The following is a 21,127-nucleotide window of genomic DNA, read 5'->3' as shown; positions in this document are numbered from 1 at the left end:
AACACACCTACGTGTTTCAGGCTATAAGCCCTTTATCAAGGTGTATAATGCTCCACAAACAAGCCGGTATTTAAATACAAGCGTCGCCCGTGCTAACGAGTGACGTCACAACCTCTAGCCAATCCGCTAGCACCTCCTACGTGCACACTTTCTAATGGGCAGGAGGAATTATGTCAATTTCAACAAACTTTATTGAAATACCAGCATGTCCCACTATAACATATAGAGTGTGTGTGAGATGTTAAAAGCACTCCGATTGGTTGTTATGTAGGGGCGCTCAGGTCTGCCTGGTGGATTGCACGCTGCTGATTGCTGCTTTGGGACTGCTCCTATGGATCTTGGAAGTTCACAGTGAGTTGCATTTATGGGGTGATACCCTAATTTTTCACTGTATGGGACAATTTATGTACTGCTTATTGGTGTTTTATGGCACTAGGTACTAGTCCCCTACCCCTATTAGGGCTATCAGAATTTATAGAAGCATATTTGGAGTGGTCCCAGCGCTATTCTTATACATTTAAAGGCTGGCTTATTCGGAAGCACTGGTTTTCTACATCACGGTAGAACAGGAGAGACAAATGGGACTATTTACTAAGGTCTCCTGGCTGCAAAACTGGGGCATAAACAGTGGAGAAAAAAGCAACAGATTTATCAAAGAAAGGGAATACAAATAAAAACAATCAACGTTTTTATTTACAGGAGAACGGATCAGCATCTTATCTAATTAATTATCATTGTGTGGGTTGTATTGATGCACATATTAAAGGGAAAAATAAAAAAAATTTAAACGGCAGCTTGGACTGCTGCTTTAAGGCCTATAGTGCCTGCGCTTGTTACGCCGTGTGCAGGTGCGGCAGTTATACTTGGCTGAGGTTAGTCAGCCTTTTTATAATGGTGCCCCGCGCGTGCGGTAGTGAGCATGGAACCGGCCGACAGGGGGGAAGATGAAGAAAATAAAGATTTTGCGCCGCTATCGGCGCTGAAATGTGTGTGTGTATGTGTGTACAGTATGTACAATGTTAATAAATAATTTATTAACGTATTTATTTATTTCAAACGTATTTATAACATACACACACACATACATATACATACACATACACATACATACACACAGTACCTCACTCGCTCACAGCATACACACAAAAAGTGTGCAGCACATGCACGCGCACGGCCGCACACACTATAATACAAGCCTAAGGCAGCACAAGAAGAGGCAGGTTGTAACATGGTAAGTATCCCGGAAGATGTGCTTGGAAGAATCAAAATGTAGCTTCGCTTACACCGAAGCTACAGTATGTCTGTTAAAATTGGATCATTTTGAACTATAAATCTAGCCCTGATCCTCTTGTAAAGCATAAGAAAATAATTACTTCCACAAGCAATACCAACTAAAACATTATCCCACTTAAGCATAGGAGATAGACAAAGGAGCTAGAGACAAAGTACTGCAAGGGTTGTGGGGAAACAGGACAGGCTTTTGCTTTTAGATGCAGCAGTTCAGACTCAGTGGTGCGAGCGCCTCTATCCACAGCAGGCTCCAGCATTGCTGGAGACAGTCCCCACTGTGGAACCAGTCTTCCATACCCCCCTGATGGACTGTAGACTTAGGCAAGGGGTATATAAAACAGAACTTCTTTATTGCATCCACTGCAGACAGTATGGTATTACAGTGGATACAGTTCTCTTTACACAGGTTCGAAACCTGTAGATGGTACCTAGGCCAATTCTTGGTCTTGAGGCCTGGCAAGCTGCCATGTACTCCTCCTCAGTCCCTGGTGGGGCTGCGGGTACGTCTCAAAGTTAGATTCGGGGATAGATGATATGACAGGCGGCTATTTTGGGCTATCTATGAAAGGATTCAGCCATAGATATTCAAGTATATACAAGGGTGGTTACGATATTTGTAAGGCCCTATTATGCCAGATAGACAAAGATATGGATCCATCTAGAAAGACATCATGTGTGATACCACATTCATGCTACGTGAAGGTGAAAGAAAACGGCGCTAACTCTATTAGTGTACACTTATGATATACAGTGAATAATTTAACCCAATCAATTGATTATTAAACAGTGATATTGTGCTCAAATAGCGTGAAAATATTAATATAAAGTTCAAACCCCCTGCTCAAACCCAGCTGGTGGGGACTGGTTTCACTAGTCCCACAAATCGTCACTCTCCAGTTGTAATCCAGGGGGAGCATGGAGGGAAAAAGAACATAGAACAAAAAAACAATCTAAGTGCAGACAGTAAAAATCAAGTGTTATAAATTCTGTGTTCTTTCTTGGCTCATATGTGATGCCTACTTACAGGATGTAAGTCAAAATTAAGCGGTTTTGACACACAATGGTCTCTGCTGCAAAGATGTTTCCACCAGGTGATGGGGTCTCCAGCTCTCAGAATAAAACAAGTATTTCAAGCATGTACCACAATCAATGTGATCAAGGAGAGAAGGATTTTTGTATAAGCTTCAGGCTCACCCGCCTCCTCCGGTGTGACTTGGAGTGGACCCCCTCTCACTGGGACTCTGCACCTCCAGCGGTGGACGCGTTGATCTAGGCCTCTCTCCCCTCGTGGGTTCCCTCTCTTGTGGGTCGATCACCTCCCAGTAACAGCTGCCCGCAGGCACTTTGGGGTTCTCCACTGGGATGCTGCCTCACGGGTGGATGTTCCAGCCTCCTTTGCACGCCGATGCGTCACTTCCGCTCCGTCCTGAGGAAGCCACACACCCTTTTTGGCGAAACGCGTAGAGTGGTAGCCGCCCAGAGAGGAGAGAGGAGAAAATTTGCAGTCAGATACTCACAGAACCGCGACCGGAAGTGACGTATCGGGACGGAGCGGAAGTGACGCATCGGCGTGCAAAGGAGGCTGGAACATCCACCCGTGAGGCAGCATCCCAGTGGAGAACCCCAAAGTGCCTGCGGGCAGCTGTTACTGGGAGGTGATCGACCCACAAGAGAGGGAACCCACGAGGGGAGAGAGGCCTAGATCAACGCGTCCACCGCTGGAGGTGCAGAGTCCCAGTGAGAGGGGGTCCACTCCAAGTCACACCGGAGGAGGCGGGTGAGCCTGAAGCTTATACAAAAATCCTTCTCTCCTTGATCACATTGATTGTGGTACATGCTTGAAATACTTGTTTTATTCTGAGAGCTGGAGACCCCATCACCTGGTGGAAACATCTTTGCAGCCGATACCACATTCAGTCATAATACTGAGAATAAGAATGCGGACATGGGAATTTTCTTTGTATAATAACGGACATAGATTGGTTAGCTAAATCAGAAGGAAAGAGGGATTTCACCCAGGGAGTAGGAAGAAACAAGTTACCATTTTTGAAAAGCATTTGACATATTTGATGTGAACTACCATATATGAGCTATATATACTGTAAGTAACCTTGGATAAAAACTTGTTTTGTGTGCTAAACCGGATGCAGAATTTTATATCTGGCTAAAATATAATGTATTGAAGACGATTTAACAAAGGGAACAATGAAATATAAATGCACCGTAAAAGCACTGGATAGCAGGGATTCAACCTCATACCTTCTGTATCATGGTCTAGCTCGTTAATCCAAACAAAAAGAGTTACATTTTAATACCCCCCAAACTAAGTTAGCCAAAAGAGCTAACCCATCTCTGTGGCAAAAGAGTGGGAAGATCCCCAAGTAGAGGAGATATACTTAACAAGCTTAATAAAAATTGGTTGCTCAGTAAAATAATTGTAGTTCAGCCTCAAAAGCATTTGTAATACACCCGATACAAAATTCTACTTCGGAATCAACGAAAAGAGGCACAGCTCTATTGCAAGAGGACACAACCTACAATCCTGGGTTCTAATTATATTTACCAAGGGCACATGTTAAAGTGGGTTTAAAATCAGCCATCTTTTAAGAAAGCGTAATAGCTCAAACATCAGTAATCACTATTCATTACCCATCCTCACTACGGAGCCAATCAAGAAACATATAGAATTGTTAATGCTAGCATGAGTAACAAGAACTCAACTTTCTTCTGTGAGTGTAACATACGGTCGAAACCGCTTTGCCCCAAAATTTAATAAATGAAGAGCAGTCAGCACAATGGCCTACTGCAGCGTTTCCCAAACTTTTTTTTCCGTGACCCGGTTATTTTTGAACTTCTCGTTCGTGACCCACTAAAAATTTTATCGCCTATAGGTAAAATAAAACCGTTATGAATGTTCATACAGATTTCATATATTCTCCCAATCCCCTCTATTCTCTCTATCCCTCCCCCCCTCTCTCTCTGACCTGCACAGACGCACACAGTCACTGACCTACAGACACTCACACAGACAGACCAACATACACAGCCACTGCTGGCCTGCACAGACACACACACAGCCACTGATACACACAGTGGCTGTGGCTGATACACACACACACACACACACACAGATCCATACACACACAGATCCATACACATACACACACACACACAAAGATACATACACACACTCTCCCCCATACACACACAGATACATACATACATACAGATACATACACACACACACAGATACACAGATACACACACACACACACAGATACACACACACAGATACATACACCCACTCTCTCCCCCATACACACATACAGCCACTGATATACAAACACTCCCCTATATATACACACACACTATCTCTCCCCTATACACACACACGCAGCCACTGATACACTCACCTATACACACACTGATACATACTCTCTCTCTTTCCCCTACACACACACACACACTCTACACACACTCTCTCCCTTATATATACACACGCACGCACCCACTGATGCACACACACTCTCTCTCCCACACACACACACACACACACACTCTCTCCCCTATACACACACACTCCCCTATACACACACACAGCCACTGATACACACACACCGCCCTACACACACACACACTCCCCTATATACACACACACAATTTATTACAGAGGCAGCGACGGATGTGAGTGACTGGAGGGGTGGGGAGAGAGGAAAGGCCAAGTGATCAGAGCAGGCGGCTCCACGCCTCCCTCTGCCCGCCAGCGACCGCACAGCCACCACTGCGCCTATCTCCCGCACCAAGGGGACTGAGGGGAAGGGAGCGCCAGGAACGGAGGCACAGGTGCGCCCCCGCACCACTTCCTACCTCATGCCGGGCATCCTGTCCTGTGGGGGGCGGAGCATGTCATGGGCGGCAACATCATGATGAGGGGCTGCAGTTGGAGCCCGAGTCAGCGAATCCCCGTTGACACCCCAGCGATAGCAGCCTGCACCACTTCAGCACCGTCCCGCACCTCACCTCGGGCCGCCGCAAGGAGGGAGGGGTGGACGCCGCAAGGAGGGAGGGGGGGCCGCCGTGCGGCCAGCCTCGCTGCGACCCGGCAATTTTGCTTCCGTGACCCGGTGCCGGGTCGCGACCCACCATTTGGGAAACGCTGTCCTACTGTATTTAAGCCACTTCGACTCCTGGAGGTTGCTTGCTGTGTTTGTATTCTCAGGTCTGATTGTATCAGATTCGCAGACATATTGATGAGTTTCAAACATTTTATTTCATTGTCATTAATTTATTTTTAAACAAATACAGAACTTTCTGAGCTATATATAAAAAAAACATTTAAATGTGGTAAGCACATAAAATATATATATAAATTATCCAACACTGTTAAAAATTATCATTTTTCCATTTTTGTCTGTGATTGGCTAACACAGTACCAGTTTTATTTGCCTAAAACATAAGATAAAATAAAAGTACTGCCCGCAACTGAACCTGAAAACATAGTAATGTAATAGCAATTTGAAACTTTATTTTGACCGGCTAACATTGTAACACCTCCAACTAATTCAGTATTGTGAGACAAAAACTAAAAGGACAAAATATACAATTTAACACTCACATGAGCTTATAAATATACAAATTTCCATTGTTGACTAAAAAGAGGAAATGAACAATGAGAACAGAAAGTATAAGGTTTTTAGCAGCACCTAAATTGAAGCATATAAACCGGTTAATACAGAAGTGGTGCACAAGAACAAGGAGGAGCCCTTATTTCCTGCAAAATTACAGTGTAGGACATGGGGTATGTTCCCAGCACACAACGAGAATACGATTGTAATTGTCATTATTTGATCGTTTATTACAATCATATTCTCTGTGTGTGCTGGGAACATACCCCATGTTAACCATGAGAACAGTTATTGTTCTTTATCCAAAACCACAAGAAACGGCAAGTCAGTGTTACCCAGATACAGCTTTCCTTGGTGCTCAAACACATCACTAATCGCCCACGTAACACTCCCATCAGGGTCATGGAAACTGCCCAGAATTTCTCCTCTGTCACTTACTTCCAGAAACAAGCCGTGTTTTCTCAGAAGAATGCTGTAAAAGGACAACGGAGTAACCTGCCAATGTAGAGGAAATCAGACATCAGTTACATCTTATAAAACCAAAAACTGAAAGGGATCTATAAGTAGGTCGGCAAAAAGTACAAGAATCATTTTGACTACCGTGTACTCACACTCAGTTCGGTTTTGTCTAAGAACACTGAACGATTATGCACACCGTACATATGGTATATACAACTCTCAAAAACTCACCAGACGTGATGGGCCTTCAGCACTAAAGCTGAAGACAACTGGGCAATCTAATAGATGAAAAGTAGCATTGACATACTGGCATTGTCTATGTTTTGATGTGGCATTGTATATTGGAGTGTTCTCTTCAGCCACTTGGTGTCTCCTTTAGCCCAGTAACAAATGGAGTTCTGGACAAAATACGATTTGGAAAAAACACAGTAGGAAGTTTACGTCACACTTTTCTCTCTGGCTATCATCCTCGTGTGCAGCTGGCTATGGGAGGGGGAGAACGCTGACTCATTTGGTGCTTGGGAGCTGGTGCTTCAGGGTGAGGACATCATACTCCCATTATGAGAGGGGGAAAACACCTCAAATAAACCCCAAACTGCTCTCTATGCAATCTAGTCTCTGATGACATTAAAGTCAACAACAAAATGAAGAACTCCGCACCACCTTTTTGGGGCGATATTGAATGAAAAAGGCAAAACTACAAAACACTCATCTACTATGCAGCTCTCATTGATATTCTACCGCCCCTTGACATGATAGAGATGTGTATTAAATTGCCAACAGATTGATGATTTGCCTTTACAGAGCCCTACTGACATTCACTGGACATCACAAGACCAGCCCTGATTTAGTTTAGTGAATGTCATCACATTTTTGCTTGTGCCTAGGAGAGACCACATCCACAGCTCTCTCTGATCTGATCAGAATGGAAGGAGAGGACTTCCGGTTCTGTTTCTGATGTGGGTGGGTGGTGGTGACCATGAAATCTCTACATAAGAGATTACAATGTACATGGCACTCTGGTGGAAGGGTTTGCTATTTATATTTTGAAGATGCGATTCCCCAGAAAAGCTACTACTTAATAGTCAACAGTTGGCACATTGTTTTTCTTTTGCGACATTTCCTTTTTTTAAAGAAATTATTAGTAAACTTTTAATAAATAGGGAAAAGTTATTATGACACTTTTAGACTGTGCACAACATCAGGCATAGGTTATATTTCTAGCATGCAACATGTCGCGAGGCTGCCAATTACCCTGAAATGTCCATCTGAGCTGAGTTTAATAATGGGTCTGGTTGCTGTAAAAAGCTCAAATTTGCTAAAGTTCCTCCATGCAGTAACCACAATACAGAAAGAAAGATCCAGATTACAGCAGACATCCAACTTTGAAATCCTTATTTGGATGGACATCGTACAGTGATGATAAACTGGCTGAATGATGTGGTTAATGTTCAGAAATGGAAGTACCTACTGTACCTTTACAATAAATCTCTTCAGTGCAGGATAAGGTGCGATGGCATCGAGAAATGGAGTGAAGAAACCAGGGAACCGTGTAGTAGAAAAGCCAACTCTGTATGTGCCCACGGTTGAGATTCGGATGTTATCTGGATAGCCTGGCATATTATCCACAAACACTTCTTTCACTCCTGCTTTACTGCCAGTCAACCAATACCTATCGGAAAAGCACAGAGATACACTGACAACTACGTTTCGACATTCAATGTGTGCTCTTCACATTGTTAATGTCATATTTAGGGCTGAAAAGGTAGTTTAGTTAGATGAACACTGCTTTAGAAGGTGATGAACCCGGTTTAAATCCCATTATCAGCTCTCTTTGTAACTATGGCCATGTCACTTAATCTCCCCCAGAACCAAAAATCTGACGTAACTTTTTGGGACTGCATAAATTGTATGCACATTGCTGTGTCAGCATTACATAATACAAGGTTCATTACTATGATTAAAGTTATTATCCCTGCAGTGGACTTAATTTTATTTATATTTGAACCATTAGTATATATTTGCAATACAATTCTGCAGTTAGCACCATGTACAACCAAGTTAATAACATTGCACCTAGTTTGAGAGCCTATAGGAGGTCTTCAGAATGAAACAGTTGCTTTCTATAAGCTGGCCTGCTTAGGGTTCCTATTTCTCAATGTCTTGATATCTGCTTTTTACTGTCTGCAATGTATACACTAAGAAAGTGCCCCTCTAAGTTAAACATTACTCTGTACCGTAAGATTCTACAGATGCTTGTCTCGGCTATCAAGATATAATCCTCCTCAGGAGACAGTGCGAGTCCGTTAGCCATGTACAGACCATCCAGCAAATTCTCTGCCCTTTGTGTCACAGGATCATACTGCAGGAGTCGCCCCAGGTGATTTGTTTCTAATACCTGTTGTAATAAAAATGGCAGGGGATATTAAGTATTTTAATCAATCTGGTACTGCAGGGGTTAATGTGGCTACAGTTTGACTTACAAATACAAAGAGATTGTTTTTATGACAGGTCAAGACCCTTTCTGTGTCTCTACAAAGAGGGCTTAATTGGGTGCTATCACTAATGGCACACTAAAAGTGAAATCTATATAGTTTAGAAGGCTGTAAACGATCACCAGATCCTGTGCTGTAAGCCTCAAAGAAATCCTTACATTCTTGAAATATCCCCTGTGCATCACAGAGAGGTGACAAACAGGTCACCACTTAGCTGGAGAGTTTTATTAAAAATAGGATATCATGGGATGACGTCTATTCTGAAGAATAACATAGATGTTTGTAATCTTTGCAAGGAGATGGCTGCAATAAGGCCAAACACTGGAGGTTTAGGACTGGCCATGTGTCACTCAAACTTAGGAGCAAGCCGGTCAAATGAGTTCTGTTACATTCAGCAAACTCACCTGAACCTATTGATATGATTCACGTGTGTCTAAATATTATAGCCATAAAGTAATATTTTTTACATTTTATAAACACAAGTGCCTTTATCATATTATTTATCAACACTGGCTCTAAATTGGTTTTAGAACATAATGCACCGGTGCAATCTATTCATGCTAGGCTTGTTTCATGGTTAAATACCCCATTACCACAGAACTCTATACAGGTCACAAGAAGTTTAACATGTTTCTTGGGATCAGACTGCCTGAAAATCGCTGAATTAGTCCCCTTGGGTCAATTCCAGCAATAACCGTTAGTGCTCAGTCACATATTCCAGCCGCGCACTTCATGTTACCTCATATCTGTGGTGTTGCCGCCCCCATTTACTGCTGGAGTCCGTGAAATAAATGGTCCCATTACGGGACAGCTCCAGTCCATTCAGGAATCGGAAAGGAATTCCATCCACTCCTGTCAAGCAAAAAAGACCAATACAATGAAGGGAAAATAATACGGGGAAGCAGTCCTGGACTAACATGCGTAAGATCCTTGTTGTGATGCTGTTTAAGGATAACCTTATCTTGTTTTACACAAATTAATGTGAAGTCCTTTTGTGTTTGGGAGAATAGCATCACAGTGTAGTATACTTCATAGCAATGCAGAAGGTATAGCAAGATTTTAAGGCCCCATATTAAATCAAACTATCCTAAATATATAAGAAAGCCAAGGATGGAATAGAGTGTAAGGTTTTACAGCAGATGGGAATACTAAGCAGCCGAAGTGGTTCTTTTGTGCCTTCCAATTCTATGTTTCTATGGGTAGCCTTGAAAACTCCATTCATCTGTATTGATCTCAGAGCTTTCGCTGACATGGACAAGTGGCTTCACAGCACACTGAATAAAGACCTTAAATGGAGATGTCACGGGTCCAGTTGATATCTTAAAATCCAAAAGCAGTCACACAGGCTTCTGTACCTGCCGTACAATATTGATCGAAGGTCTAAGTTCACTGTTGCTACAAAGTAATGGGGTTATGGTAACATAAAATACCCGAACAAGGACAAATTGAAAAGGAAGAATACCAGGCCAGTTAGAGAGATTAATATACCATTTATGGAATTCATTTAATAAGCAAAATAAATGATTTATTGGTGTATGGCATATTAAAAGAAAGAATGCCAGGCGCGTCTGAGAATTTAATGTATGTTTACTCAAGGATCAGGCAGGAATCCTCTTTATCCAGTCGCCTGACTTTATTTTTACCTGCCGATTTATAGTAATTATAGAGGCCCAGAGCTTAGTTTTGATCGCTGCATACAAAGAGAAGAAGCAGCAAGTGAAGACAGAGCACAGCCAGCGGGATCCAACTTTCAACTTTGAAACAACGTGCGAAAAACTAACTAAACCCTGAATACGTCAGCGCTTGACCTATTTGCTGCTAGTGTTAAACTATTACAGTGTTAAATAAATACATACAATATTACAATTGTGATTGTGCTGTGATTGGTAGCTGCCGAGGTTTCCCACAGTACAAGTTATCTCCGCAACTTGTGTTGAACAAATGGTAATGGAAAAGAAGGATAGCTGGCGCTGAAAAAGACACTTAGTCCATGTGGTACACAGTTCTTATATTGTCCAGTTTCTTGATGAGAGATGGTGACAACTTTCTTGTCCGCTCCGCTTCTCAATAATCCCCCTAATGAAGGTTAGAAAAAAAGCACAACATAGCGCAGTATGCCTGGACTACTGAAAGTGCTGTTGCATGAAACGCGTAGGTGCGTTCAAGTAGTCCATTCGTTGTTTATTAGCCTGCAATAAATGTTGATCTATTATTGCTACTTTGGAGTTGCCTGGATATTTTTCCTCTTTTCAAAGTTGGAAGTTGGATCCCGCTGACTGTGCTCTGTCTTCACTTGCTGCTTCTTGGATTTCCTGACTGGATGGATTGCACGTCGCAGATATCTGGATTGTCCCTGGGAGTATACAGGTAAAGGGCCGCAGTGCCCTGTTATGTTTCCTGTATACACTGGACATTGTCTTATGCATTTATACTGGTTGGGTGTTTATTAATGTGTCAATCTGTGTTGTTGTCACGTGGACACCACTAGGCACATATCCCTCCCAGTTTTCTTCTGCTATTACCTTGTGGACATTCCATTACTATCTGGACACTTATGCCATATATGCTTTGCAGACGGAACCATGTCTGATTATTTGTGCACCACACCTATCCCTATTCTGGCATACAAAGAGAAACCTGTTTTTCCAAAAGGAACAAAGAAAGGAATATAAGACATGGAGGTGGACAGAGGTCCCAAATGTCTAGTTGCCCTGGGCAGCTTAATATTTATAGGCACCCCATTGGCTACTAAAGCACCCTATACTTTTTCACCTTCTTCATTGGAAATAAGGAGGGTTTTCTCTCCAGTCTGTGGGTCCACTCTATACAATCCAAAATACGAGTCAGCCACAATCAGATATCCAGCGCCATCTATTCGGACACCATGCGGCCGACCACAGATGGGTTCATACTCAGGAGTACCTGAGACAGAAAATAACAATCAAGACATTTTGTCTTATAAAAGTAGTAACCCTCATCATTATACTCTCCAACTACCATTATTGTTTCACAATCTAATTTATGTTCAGTAGCTTTTCAGATTTAAAGCATGCCCAGACAGGAACAAATGACAAATAACCTCAGAATATAGAATAGTAAGGAGATCATGAAGAACTCGGTAATAAATACGGCAGTGATTTCAAAGTTGCAGTTGTCATGATTGAGTTTCAACCCAAGTCTTAGAAAATCAATAATGCCGATGAGTGTATAAATTGACATTCATATTTAGCAAACCCGAAAGAGACCATCACAATAATATATGGGATCAGGGTAAAAAAATAAAGGCATTAAAAAACAATTTACAAAATAAGAAATAAGATACATGCACATATAAAAACATGCTGCTATGGATACCTCAGAGGTTGCTGCTGGTACACAGGTCAAGTATTTTTGACAGGTGATGATCTCACCCGTCTCCCATATAATACTTTTTAAACAGTGCTGCTAGAATCACTTTACTGTCTCCTAAATCTGTCTCAGCGTCTTTCCCGCTGAAATCCCTATCCTGGCTTGCTATTAAACTATGTATCACTTACAAAATTCTCCTGCTCTCTTTTAAAGCTTTACACTGTTCTGCCCCTCCTTACATATCAGCCCTAATTTCATACTATGCACCATCCCGCATCTTGCGTTCTGCTCAAGCTATATAAATCAAGATATACTGGCATACTTGAAAGAAGCGCATCATACATACAAATACTTATTACAGCTTGATAAGCTATATACCCGCTATTTCAAATGACAATTTCAGTAAATTGACTCCAAATCCTCAAAGCACAGAAATTTGCCAATATCTCAGAGTTCAGTTTGCAACATTTTTCATGTGTTTCTTTAAAATTCACAAAACTTTGTCATCAAAAAGACCCATATTTAAAGGGCCATTCGACATTCAAAACTATTCAGATGGCAGGAAATTTTGTCAATGTGTTGCGAATGTCAAAAGTTATGGGTCTCCCATGTGCATGGCCAACGTTAGGAAATGTGTGGGTAGGTCTTTAAATTACACATGAAACTTTGGTTGATCATTAGGTCACAAAATCATACTACAACCCTGTTCTGGAATCATCTGTACCATGCCAAATGTAAGGCTTTGTATACTGACTCATGAAATAAATCCATTTGTGATTTGGGACTCTCACTAAAACTGCCAAACATCAGCCCAAACCCATCAATGGCCAAAGAGCTCTGCCAAGAAATAGGGATTGAAACGCCACATTACAGCACCTTGCACTGGATTCTAGTTCAGTTTGAACACTTCTCCCCTTCTACTTTACAGGAATGGACACAACACCACAATGAACAGGAGTCGGTTCTTCAGAACGGAAGAATCTGCTGGATCTTAACTCACCGCACTCCGACACATTTTGCCCTATCTGAGTTATGAAGAATAACTGCTCTCCACGGATCCCCCACAGCTTCCCATCCACAGTGCCAGTGTAAAGGTTTCCTACAGAAAACACACACACATACATATGTTGGGGTAAGAGAGGGGAACAAAAGTGAATAGCAGCTCCTGTTGGAACCAGACTAACTAATGACAGGGATAGCTTTACCAGGATGCCGGAAAGACCTGCTTTGCAACGCATTGCTGGCTCTTCTGAAGCAAATTAGGTTAATCTACTGTGACAACTTTTTGTTTCTTTAAACTCATTCAAGGGAAACTACTTTAAATTCACTTTTGAATACTTGTCCTGACGACATTTTTAGTGCCTTATTTTTCTCTCGTCAGTGTCGCCTATCTTTACTGGTTCTCAGACATACCTGTCCAGAATTGTGACTACACCTATCACTGCCGGCCACTGCCCTGGCCTTGCGTGGGTTCATTATCCTATACTTTCATACCTCACTTAGGCTTGGCTGCACCAGCTGTTTAATGGAACAGGTCTTCAGATTTAGGGATATCCCGGAAAAGATAGGAAGCAAGAAATGACTATATAGTGCTCAACTGTATGTCCAGTGTCCACAGCCACGATATAGATATCTACCACTTAAACACTGCACAATATGTGAGACTGAAACATGTTAGATGTGGGGGTGCTTCTCTGTTTCTATGATGCACAGTATACCAACAACTGATACTTCTAAACAAACACACGAAAAGCTATGTATTTTATTTATATCGTTTTTTTAAGCAGCAGCACCGATGCATGCAAAATCTGCACAGCCATCACGTTCACACCAAATCGTATTTTTAGGTATGTTCAGAAAATAATATATTTTCATGTTCTCTCTCTTTCTTTTGTCCCTCTACACTGATATTTGGAAAACACAAGGTTAGACGATTATACTATGGGTTTTTTATTGCATTTGACCTGCTATGTGTGGATCTGTCCCTTTTAAAGGACATGCAATTAAGTATTGGCAATATTTGCATAGCTTTCTTGAGAATAGTACAGCACTGTAATGAAATATAATATGCACACTATGATTGGCATCTGCACTATTTCAGCTATCAAGGAAACTGTGATATGAAGTAAACATTTGGACATTCCATTACCCGAGACACTTTGCAAATACAAGCAGCTGTGAAGCAATCTGGAATGTACCAATGGTTTTCTTTCCAGAATTCAAACCCAGGGGGTCTTTCCGAGCTGAACCGTACTATTTTTCACTCTGGGAACCCCGTCCACATTTCTCAAGAAACAACCGGTTTAGTTGCTGGTGTTTTGGCTCCAACATAACAAGTCAACACAAACTGGTAAGCAGGGCCTTCTGAGACCCTAAGTTATGCCAAGTTTAACAGGCCCCAAAAATTAGAAATATTTATTATTCTGACTGGAGGGACCATTGAAAATATAAAGATGAAACTGAAACGAATGAAAGCATTATACCAGCTTTCAGTTTGCACATCACATTCATTTTAATATTAAAACATTTTCTTTCATGTTTGGAGAGCAAAGTCATTGATGATGTCTTCAAATGATAAGCCACGAAGTTTGTCACTTTGATGCACATGATGCTTAGGGTCATATTTAAACAAAAATGTCCATATTTATAGAGAATCTTCTTTTCCCCATATCTTATGATTTTAAAACTTGAAATGTACACATAGTTTTCTATTTGTGAGGCCTCGAGTTGTAGCTTAGTCAGCTTATGCGTAAGTCCGGCACTGCCGGTGAGTATATCGGGAACCAATGGGTCTCCAGTGCTAAAAATATCACCATTTAGCTCCTGAGGACCCACCAGGTTCGACTTCAATAAAAATTGCTGCTTTAAACTAGAAGCGTGAAACTCCTAACTAGGTTTAAATAAATACTTTCTTTTGTAGTCAGGTTCACGTAGGCACAAAAGTGAACTAATGACAGTGAAAGCTTTAAAGAGTTAAATCTTGACCAGTAATGGCTTTAAAAAAAAAAATCAAGTATAAAAATATGTAAATCACTGAAATTTGTCTGGGAAATGTTTACCTTTTTTTTAGGCTCCCTCCTCTGTTTGACCACATGACTTGGAGGGAACATACATGATTTTGACTATTTAGGAAACAAGATAAAAAAATAACCCCCCGCATTCTGAGGCACTACCGTAGATAAGTACTCAGGCATTCAAAGTAACTTCAAAATGCATGGCAGATTTTGAAAAAAAAGGCATCGGCCACCCATTGACATTTGCACTGTTATTGATTCACTTTGGTCCAAATCATGGCAACACCTTTAAAACAGCAATACTAATATGCGTTTAAATCACATTTTAACAGACCAGCCTTAAATGTAACGCCACCTGTAATTACTTTGAAACCCGTCTGCTCTGTTGAGAGCGTCCTTCATTTTTGGCCTTCTCTGATAAACAAAGAGTGACTGTCAGTATCAGTCCTGCTCCATAGGGGCATTCCACGTATGTTACCGGAATCAAAAATGCTAACCTAGTAAATCTGGAATGGCAGTACCTACATTATTTCCCTAAAACATACAACGTGTTATCTCCAGAGTACTATAGCAGAAAGAGAGACTGCTTATGTTTTTTTTATAAGAAAAAATATATACAGTGGGTTGCTTCTTTAACTTATTTATTTACCAAATGTTTAACCAGGAAGTAATACATTGAGAGTTACCTCTCGTTTTCAATTATGTCCTGGGCACTTACTTAATATGAAGAAGCTACAGTGTGTGCATAAGTTGTGCCAGGTACATTTGTAGAATCCCACTTTTGTCCATAGATGTATTGTGAAAAAATATAAAATGATTGAGATCGTTTAGTTACCTTCATTATCGACTGTAAGTGACTCGGGGCCTTTCAGCTGTCCGTAAAATAGTCTACTCCCTTGGTGAAGTTTTCTATTGATTGCCAATGGCCCCACCAGCGATGGAGGCAGTTTGCCAAATCTGTACAAATGAAATAGGTCAATAAAATCCAACTTGGTCTGGAACAGATTTCTATCAATCCAAAACATGGCAAAAACAAAGATATAAAACAATCAAACTAATCTAAAAACGAGCCGGTGTACATCTTCATATAACTGACCCCCATGACAGATGAAAATAAGACAAAAGCAGTATGTAGATGGCACACTGGTAATATAGTGATAACTTGCATGAATTTAACCAACGTTTCGCGTCCTGAGCAAGGGTCATCTTGGACTGGGAATGTTGTTGATTTGCACCTCCTTACAAATATGTAATGGATAATCTGTCAGCAACACACTGAGTTGGTCACATTTATGATAATTATCTCTATGTTACCAGTATGCTGCATAACTCTGCAAACAGGTTTCTGTGACAACATCGATTGCCTCACAGGTTCTCTCCAAGTACGTAAGATTTGACTCTCCTGCCGACATGGGGGCACCGTGTGCGTGATCACTCATGCAAAAGCTAAGTTTGATTGCATGCCCTCCCTCAGTAGCAAGCTGTATCTGCCTTGGAGGGAGGGTGTATTTGCCTATTTGCGTGACCAGTATGGTGAACACTAGAAACACTATAAAACAATATGTTCCCAGTGGCATACTTGTTACGGGCACTCACGTGAACGGCTCTGGATCGATAGGAGATGGCAAAAGGTAAAGGCCAACAATAACTGCAAGTACAGCAGCCGAGAATCCGCACTTCAGATACCTGAAAGAAACAAATAGTTCTATTATTCATAGTTACGAGATGTGCAGACCTTTCTCCTACATTTGTGAACCTTGCCATTTTGCAGCCCTCTGTTAGACCCTTGTGAAGCTGGGGGATTTAATCTTCCATTTTGTTTGGTTTGGATTGGTCGTAACCATGCTTATAGCAACATTTGGCTACTTTTGTTAATTGAAAATTAAGATACATTTACTTTTCATCAGTGCTTCTGAATAGGGGAATTCTTGGCAACCAAGTGTTCAGTGAGAGAGCCAATAAAACGGGCAGGGGAGAGAAGGGATGTTTATCGGTGTTAACCCTTGATGAACGTACAATATCACACAGTAAACAGTAACTACAGAAAATCAAACCTCTGTCTCCTCTTTATAAACGTTATATGTTTCAATAATTATTTAAAATTAAAGTTTTTATTTAACCCCTTAAACATGTCACTGCCATTGATTCATGAGGAGGAACTGTTCAATTCAAAGCAAGTTTTTCCTTTTCATGAGCAGTCTGAAGAGGGAAGAAGGGGGTTCCTTGTAGAACAAATTTGCCTATCCTTATCCCACCATGTCCCTGTCAGAGGTCCAATAAAGATATGGGTGAAGACATGAGAGAGTTTGCTGCACAAGATAGTTATATATATATATATATAGTAACCTATATTTGTATTTACAGTACAGTACAGATCCAGAGATAGGCAAACAAATAAACCTAGATGAAACATTATCCAATTATGTCTTATAAGGGGCGAAACAAATTCCTTCCCGACTCCAATAATGGCATCAGATTTCTCCCTGGAACAACATCCTTCCCATGTTTACTTATTTGTATATCCCTATACTGTATACCTCTCCTAAGATGTCCAACCTTTTTTTCAAGATAACTATTGTATCTGCCACCACCGTCTCCATGGGTAATGAATTCCACATTTTAACTGCCCTTACTGTAAAGAACCCTTTCCTTTGTTGCTGGTGAAATCTCCTTTCCACCAACCTTAAGGTATGACCCTGAGTCGTTTGTACTGTCCTTGGGATGAATAGTTCTTTTGAAAGCTTCTTGTATTGACCCATGATGTTTTTGTACATAGTTATCATGTCCCCTCTTAGACGCCTCTTTTCGTTTTCTTTTAGACTCAAATGTTTTTTTATTTTCAAAGGGGAAGGGGAAACAGAAATGAGAAAAGGTAAGTTGGGGGAGAGGAATAGATACAACATGGATAACATCACAGAAATTACAGATATCTATAGTTAATGGGTACACACCATTGTTTAGAAATCAATGCTACGTGCATACCTTGATCTTAATGTCAGGCCTTTCCTAGGTTCCGAGCCCTACATCGAATTGGAATGAACCTATGGTCCACTTAAAGCAAGACGTTAGATCGTTACGCTGTGTTGCGAGCTTTTTTAGTTGTAAAATATATTATTTTACAACTATTAAATGTTACGTTTTAATAGCCTTGGTGCGCACCCCAAGTGTGCTTCTTTTGGAGGTTAATTGGCCATTCCAGTTATCTTCTACCTTGATAATACATCAACTCAGCACACAGGTAGCACCTATTGTCAATCTTGGCAATTAGGCATCATCATAACCCATCAATTTCTTCAATTTACTTCTGGTGAGCGGTGTGATTTATAAGTGTGTTATTCAAAACTCTTTCATGATCATTGCCATGTTCGAATTAAACGAAAAAAAATAAAAATATATCCATTTGTACTTTAGAAGCAGTAATGCCATAATTACCCACACAGCTAAAAGATTGAGGAAGAATCTGATATGAATGAATTTGATGGTACCCGTGAAAGTAATGACATTTAATCCCTCCTAGGACCAGAGTGAACCAATGGCAATAACATGTTCTATAGGGTAAATGTGGTCAATTTAAACAATTTTCTCTATAAATCAAAGAAATTTATTTTTTTTAAATAATAACGTTGTCTTTTAATTTCTCCACAGTATACAAATACGGTAGGGTATTTATGCAGTCATCACTTCTCTCTTTTGTGATAACACGTTTTGTAAACTGTTGTATATGCTGGGAGGTTGTTCATCCAGAGACTCTCGTTTAACTAATAACGGAAGCACAATTTGTTGGAAGAACAATTATCAGATTACATTACAATGAGATAGACCCAGAGAAAATTGAAACAGACTTATTTTTACATAAAATGTATTTTAGGGGGAATTTCTCAGAAAGCCGACTGTATTAATAAATTGTTGAATAAACGTTTTTTTGCCCACTTTGTGGGATTGCTCCTTTAATTGTATCACAACTCCTTTGACCTAACCTAATCACTTTCGCACAGGTGCATGTACAGAACACCTAACACATTATGTGTTATATTAAAAATGGCTCGGAGCAGAGGTGCTCAACCTCAGTCCTCAAGACCCACCTCCCCAACTGGTCAGTCTTCGACGGAGCCGCTGGGATATCCTGAAAACCTGACCTGTTGGCTTGAGGACTTGAGTTGAGCTTCGCTGCCTTAGAGCCTGGCTACGGCGACCGCGTGACGTCATCCGTCGCCGTTGTAATAGCGATTCCTGCTTATAGGGCAGGAGACGAGAGGGCAACAGGGGGGCGTGGTGGAGGCGTGGCCTTGAGCGTTTCGCCCACGTTGGCTGAACCACTCACGTGCCACTGACGTCACGCGGCGATCGCCGAAAAAATAAAATTCTATTGATTTCAGCGATTTTGGTTGCGGTCGCGGTCGTGCCCACTGTAGGCGCACGCTACGGATTACATCATCTTGTTTTGACGCGGTGCGCCGTTGCCAGAACTATAAGCGCAGCCTAAAGCTTCACAGCTCCAATTCAAAAGGTTTATTATTGTAGTCACTTTAAATTACAAAAGAGACTATATTGGGGGGAAATTTGGAAGGCCAGAACGTCGGTTTCCATGAATAGAATTATAAAAGAAAACAGTTATAAATTACTGTACAGGTGCTACCCGACCCCATCCAAACTGAACAAAATCAGGTGTCTCCCCTGTTTTACAGGATGCAGGAAGGTAGGTAGGTACATTCCTACATATATGGTGGTCCTACTCACAGGTGGAAACACTTTGGAGGGGTGTTCCTTGCAGCAGCAAGGCAGGAAGAACGAGACAGCACACAGATGTAAACCAGGAATAGCTGTATTAAGGTACTGGCACCTACGCCAACGTTTCGGCCCTCACAGAGGGTCATTTCTCAAGGAAGTGCAACAGGCAGAGTGAAAGTGATAGCTGTACATACACAGCACCCAGCTGTAAGGAACACAGCTGTACATACACAGCACCCAGCTGTAAGGAACACAGCTATACATACACAGCACCCAGCTGTAAGGAACACAGCTATACATACACAGCACCCAGCTGTAAGGAACACAGCTATACATACACAGCACCCAGCTGTAAGGAACACAGCTATACATACACAGCACCCAGCTGTAAGGAACACAGCTGTACATACACAGCACCCAGCTGTAAGGAACACAGCTATACATACACAGCACCCAGCTGTAAGGAACACAGCTGTACATACACAGCACCCAGCTGTAAGGAACACAGCTATACATACACAGCACCCAGCTGTAAGGAACACAGCTATATATACACAGCACCCAGCTGTAAGGAACACAGCTATACATACACAGCACCCAGCTGTAAGGAACACAGCTATATATACACAGCACCCAGCTGTAAGGAACACAGCTATACATACACAGCACCCAGCTGTAAGGGACACAGCTGTACATACACAGCACCCAGCTGTAAGGAACACAGCTGTACATACACAGCACCCAGCAGTAAGGAACACAGCTATATATACACAGCACCCAGCTGTAAGGAACACAGCTATATATACACAGCACCCAGCTGTAAGGAACACAGCTATATATACACAGCACCCAGCTGTAAGGAACACAGCTGTACATACACAGCACCCAGCTGTAAGGAACACAGCTGTACATACACAGCACCCAGCTGTAAGGAACACAGCTGTACATACACAGCACCCAGCTGTAAGGAACACAGCTGTACATACACAGCACCCAGCTGTAAGGAACACAGCTGTACATACACAGCACCCAGCTGTAAGGAACACAGCTGTACATACACAGCACCCAGCTGTAAGGAACACAGCTGTACATACACAGCACCCAGCTGTAAGGAACACAGCTATACATACACAGCACCCAGCTGTAAGGAACACAGCTATACATACAC

At 41.5% G+C, this 21,127-nt stretch overlaps 1 protein-coding gene across 3 annotated transcripts in view; it reads right to left on the bottom strand.

The window, feature by feature from the left end:
* Nucleotides 1-5,541: 5,541 nt before the first annotated feature.
* The window catches only part of LOC142495195 (adipocyte plasma membrane-associated protein-like), a 16,130-nt gene continuing 544 nt past the window's right edge, over nt 5,542-21,127 (bottom strand). Inside the window, exons 2-11 of one of the 3 annotated variants that reach the window (XM_075600344.1) lie at nt 17,914-18,043; nt 16,828-16,917; nt 16,067-16,188; nt 13,218-13,316; nt 11,642-11,791; nt 9,609-9,721; nt 8,612-8,772; nt 7,851-8,046; nt 6,199-6,410; nt 5,542-6,088 (exon numbers count right to left, since the gene is read on the bottom strand). In XM_075600344.1, coding sequence (XP_075456459.1) covers nt 6,204-6,410; nt 7,851-8,046; nt 8,612-8,772; nt 9,609-9,721; nt 11,642-11,791; nt 13,218-13,316; nt 16,067-16,188; nt 16,828-16,917; nt 17,914-18,014 — 1,239 coding nt within the window. In that variant the 5' untranslated portion in view covers nt 18,015-18,043 and the 3' untranslated portion in view covers nt 5,542-6,088; nt 6,199-6,203. Of the gene's footprint in view, nt 6,411-7,850; nt 8,047-8,611; nt 8,773-9,608; nt 9,722-11,641; nt 11,792-13,217; nt 13,317-16,066; nt 16,189-16,827; nt 16,918-17,913; nt 18,044-21,127 lie in introns of all 3 variants that reach the window. The other 2 variants (XM_075600346.1, XM_075600345.1) reach the window with 2 other exon arrangements.

This window comes from Ascaphus truei, chromosome 5 (assembly GCF_040206685.1).
Source record: "Ascaphus truei isolate aAscTru1 chromosome 5, aAscTru1.hap1, whole genome shotgun sequence".
Taxonomy (NCBI): domain Eukaryota; kingdom Metazoa; phylum Chordata; class Amphibia; order Anura; family Ascaphidae; genus Ascaphus; species Ascaphus truei.
Note: the sequence above shows the minus strand (reverse complement) of the source record. Positions and strands in the feature narration are given on the sequence as shown.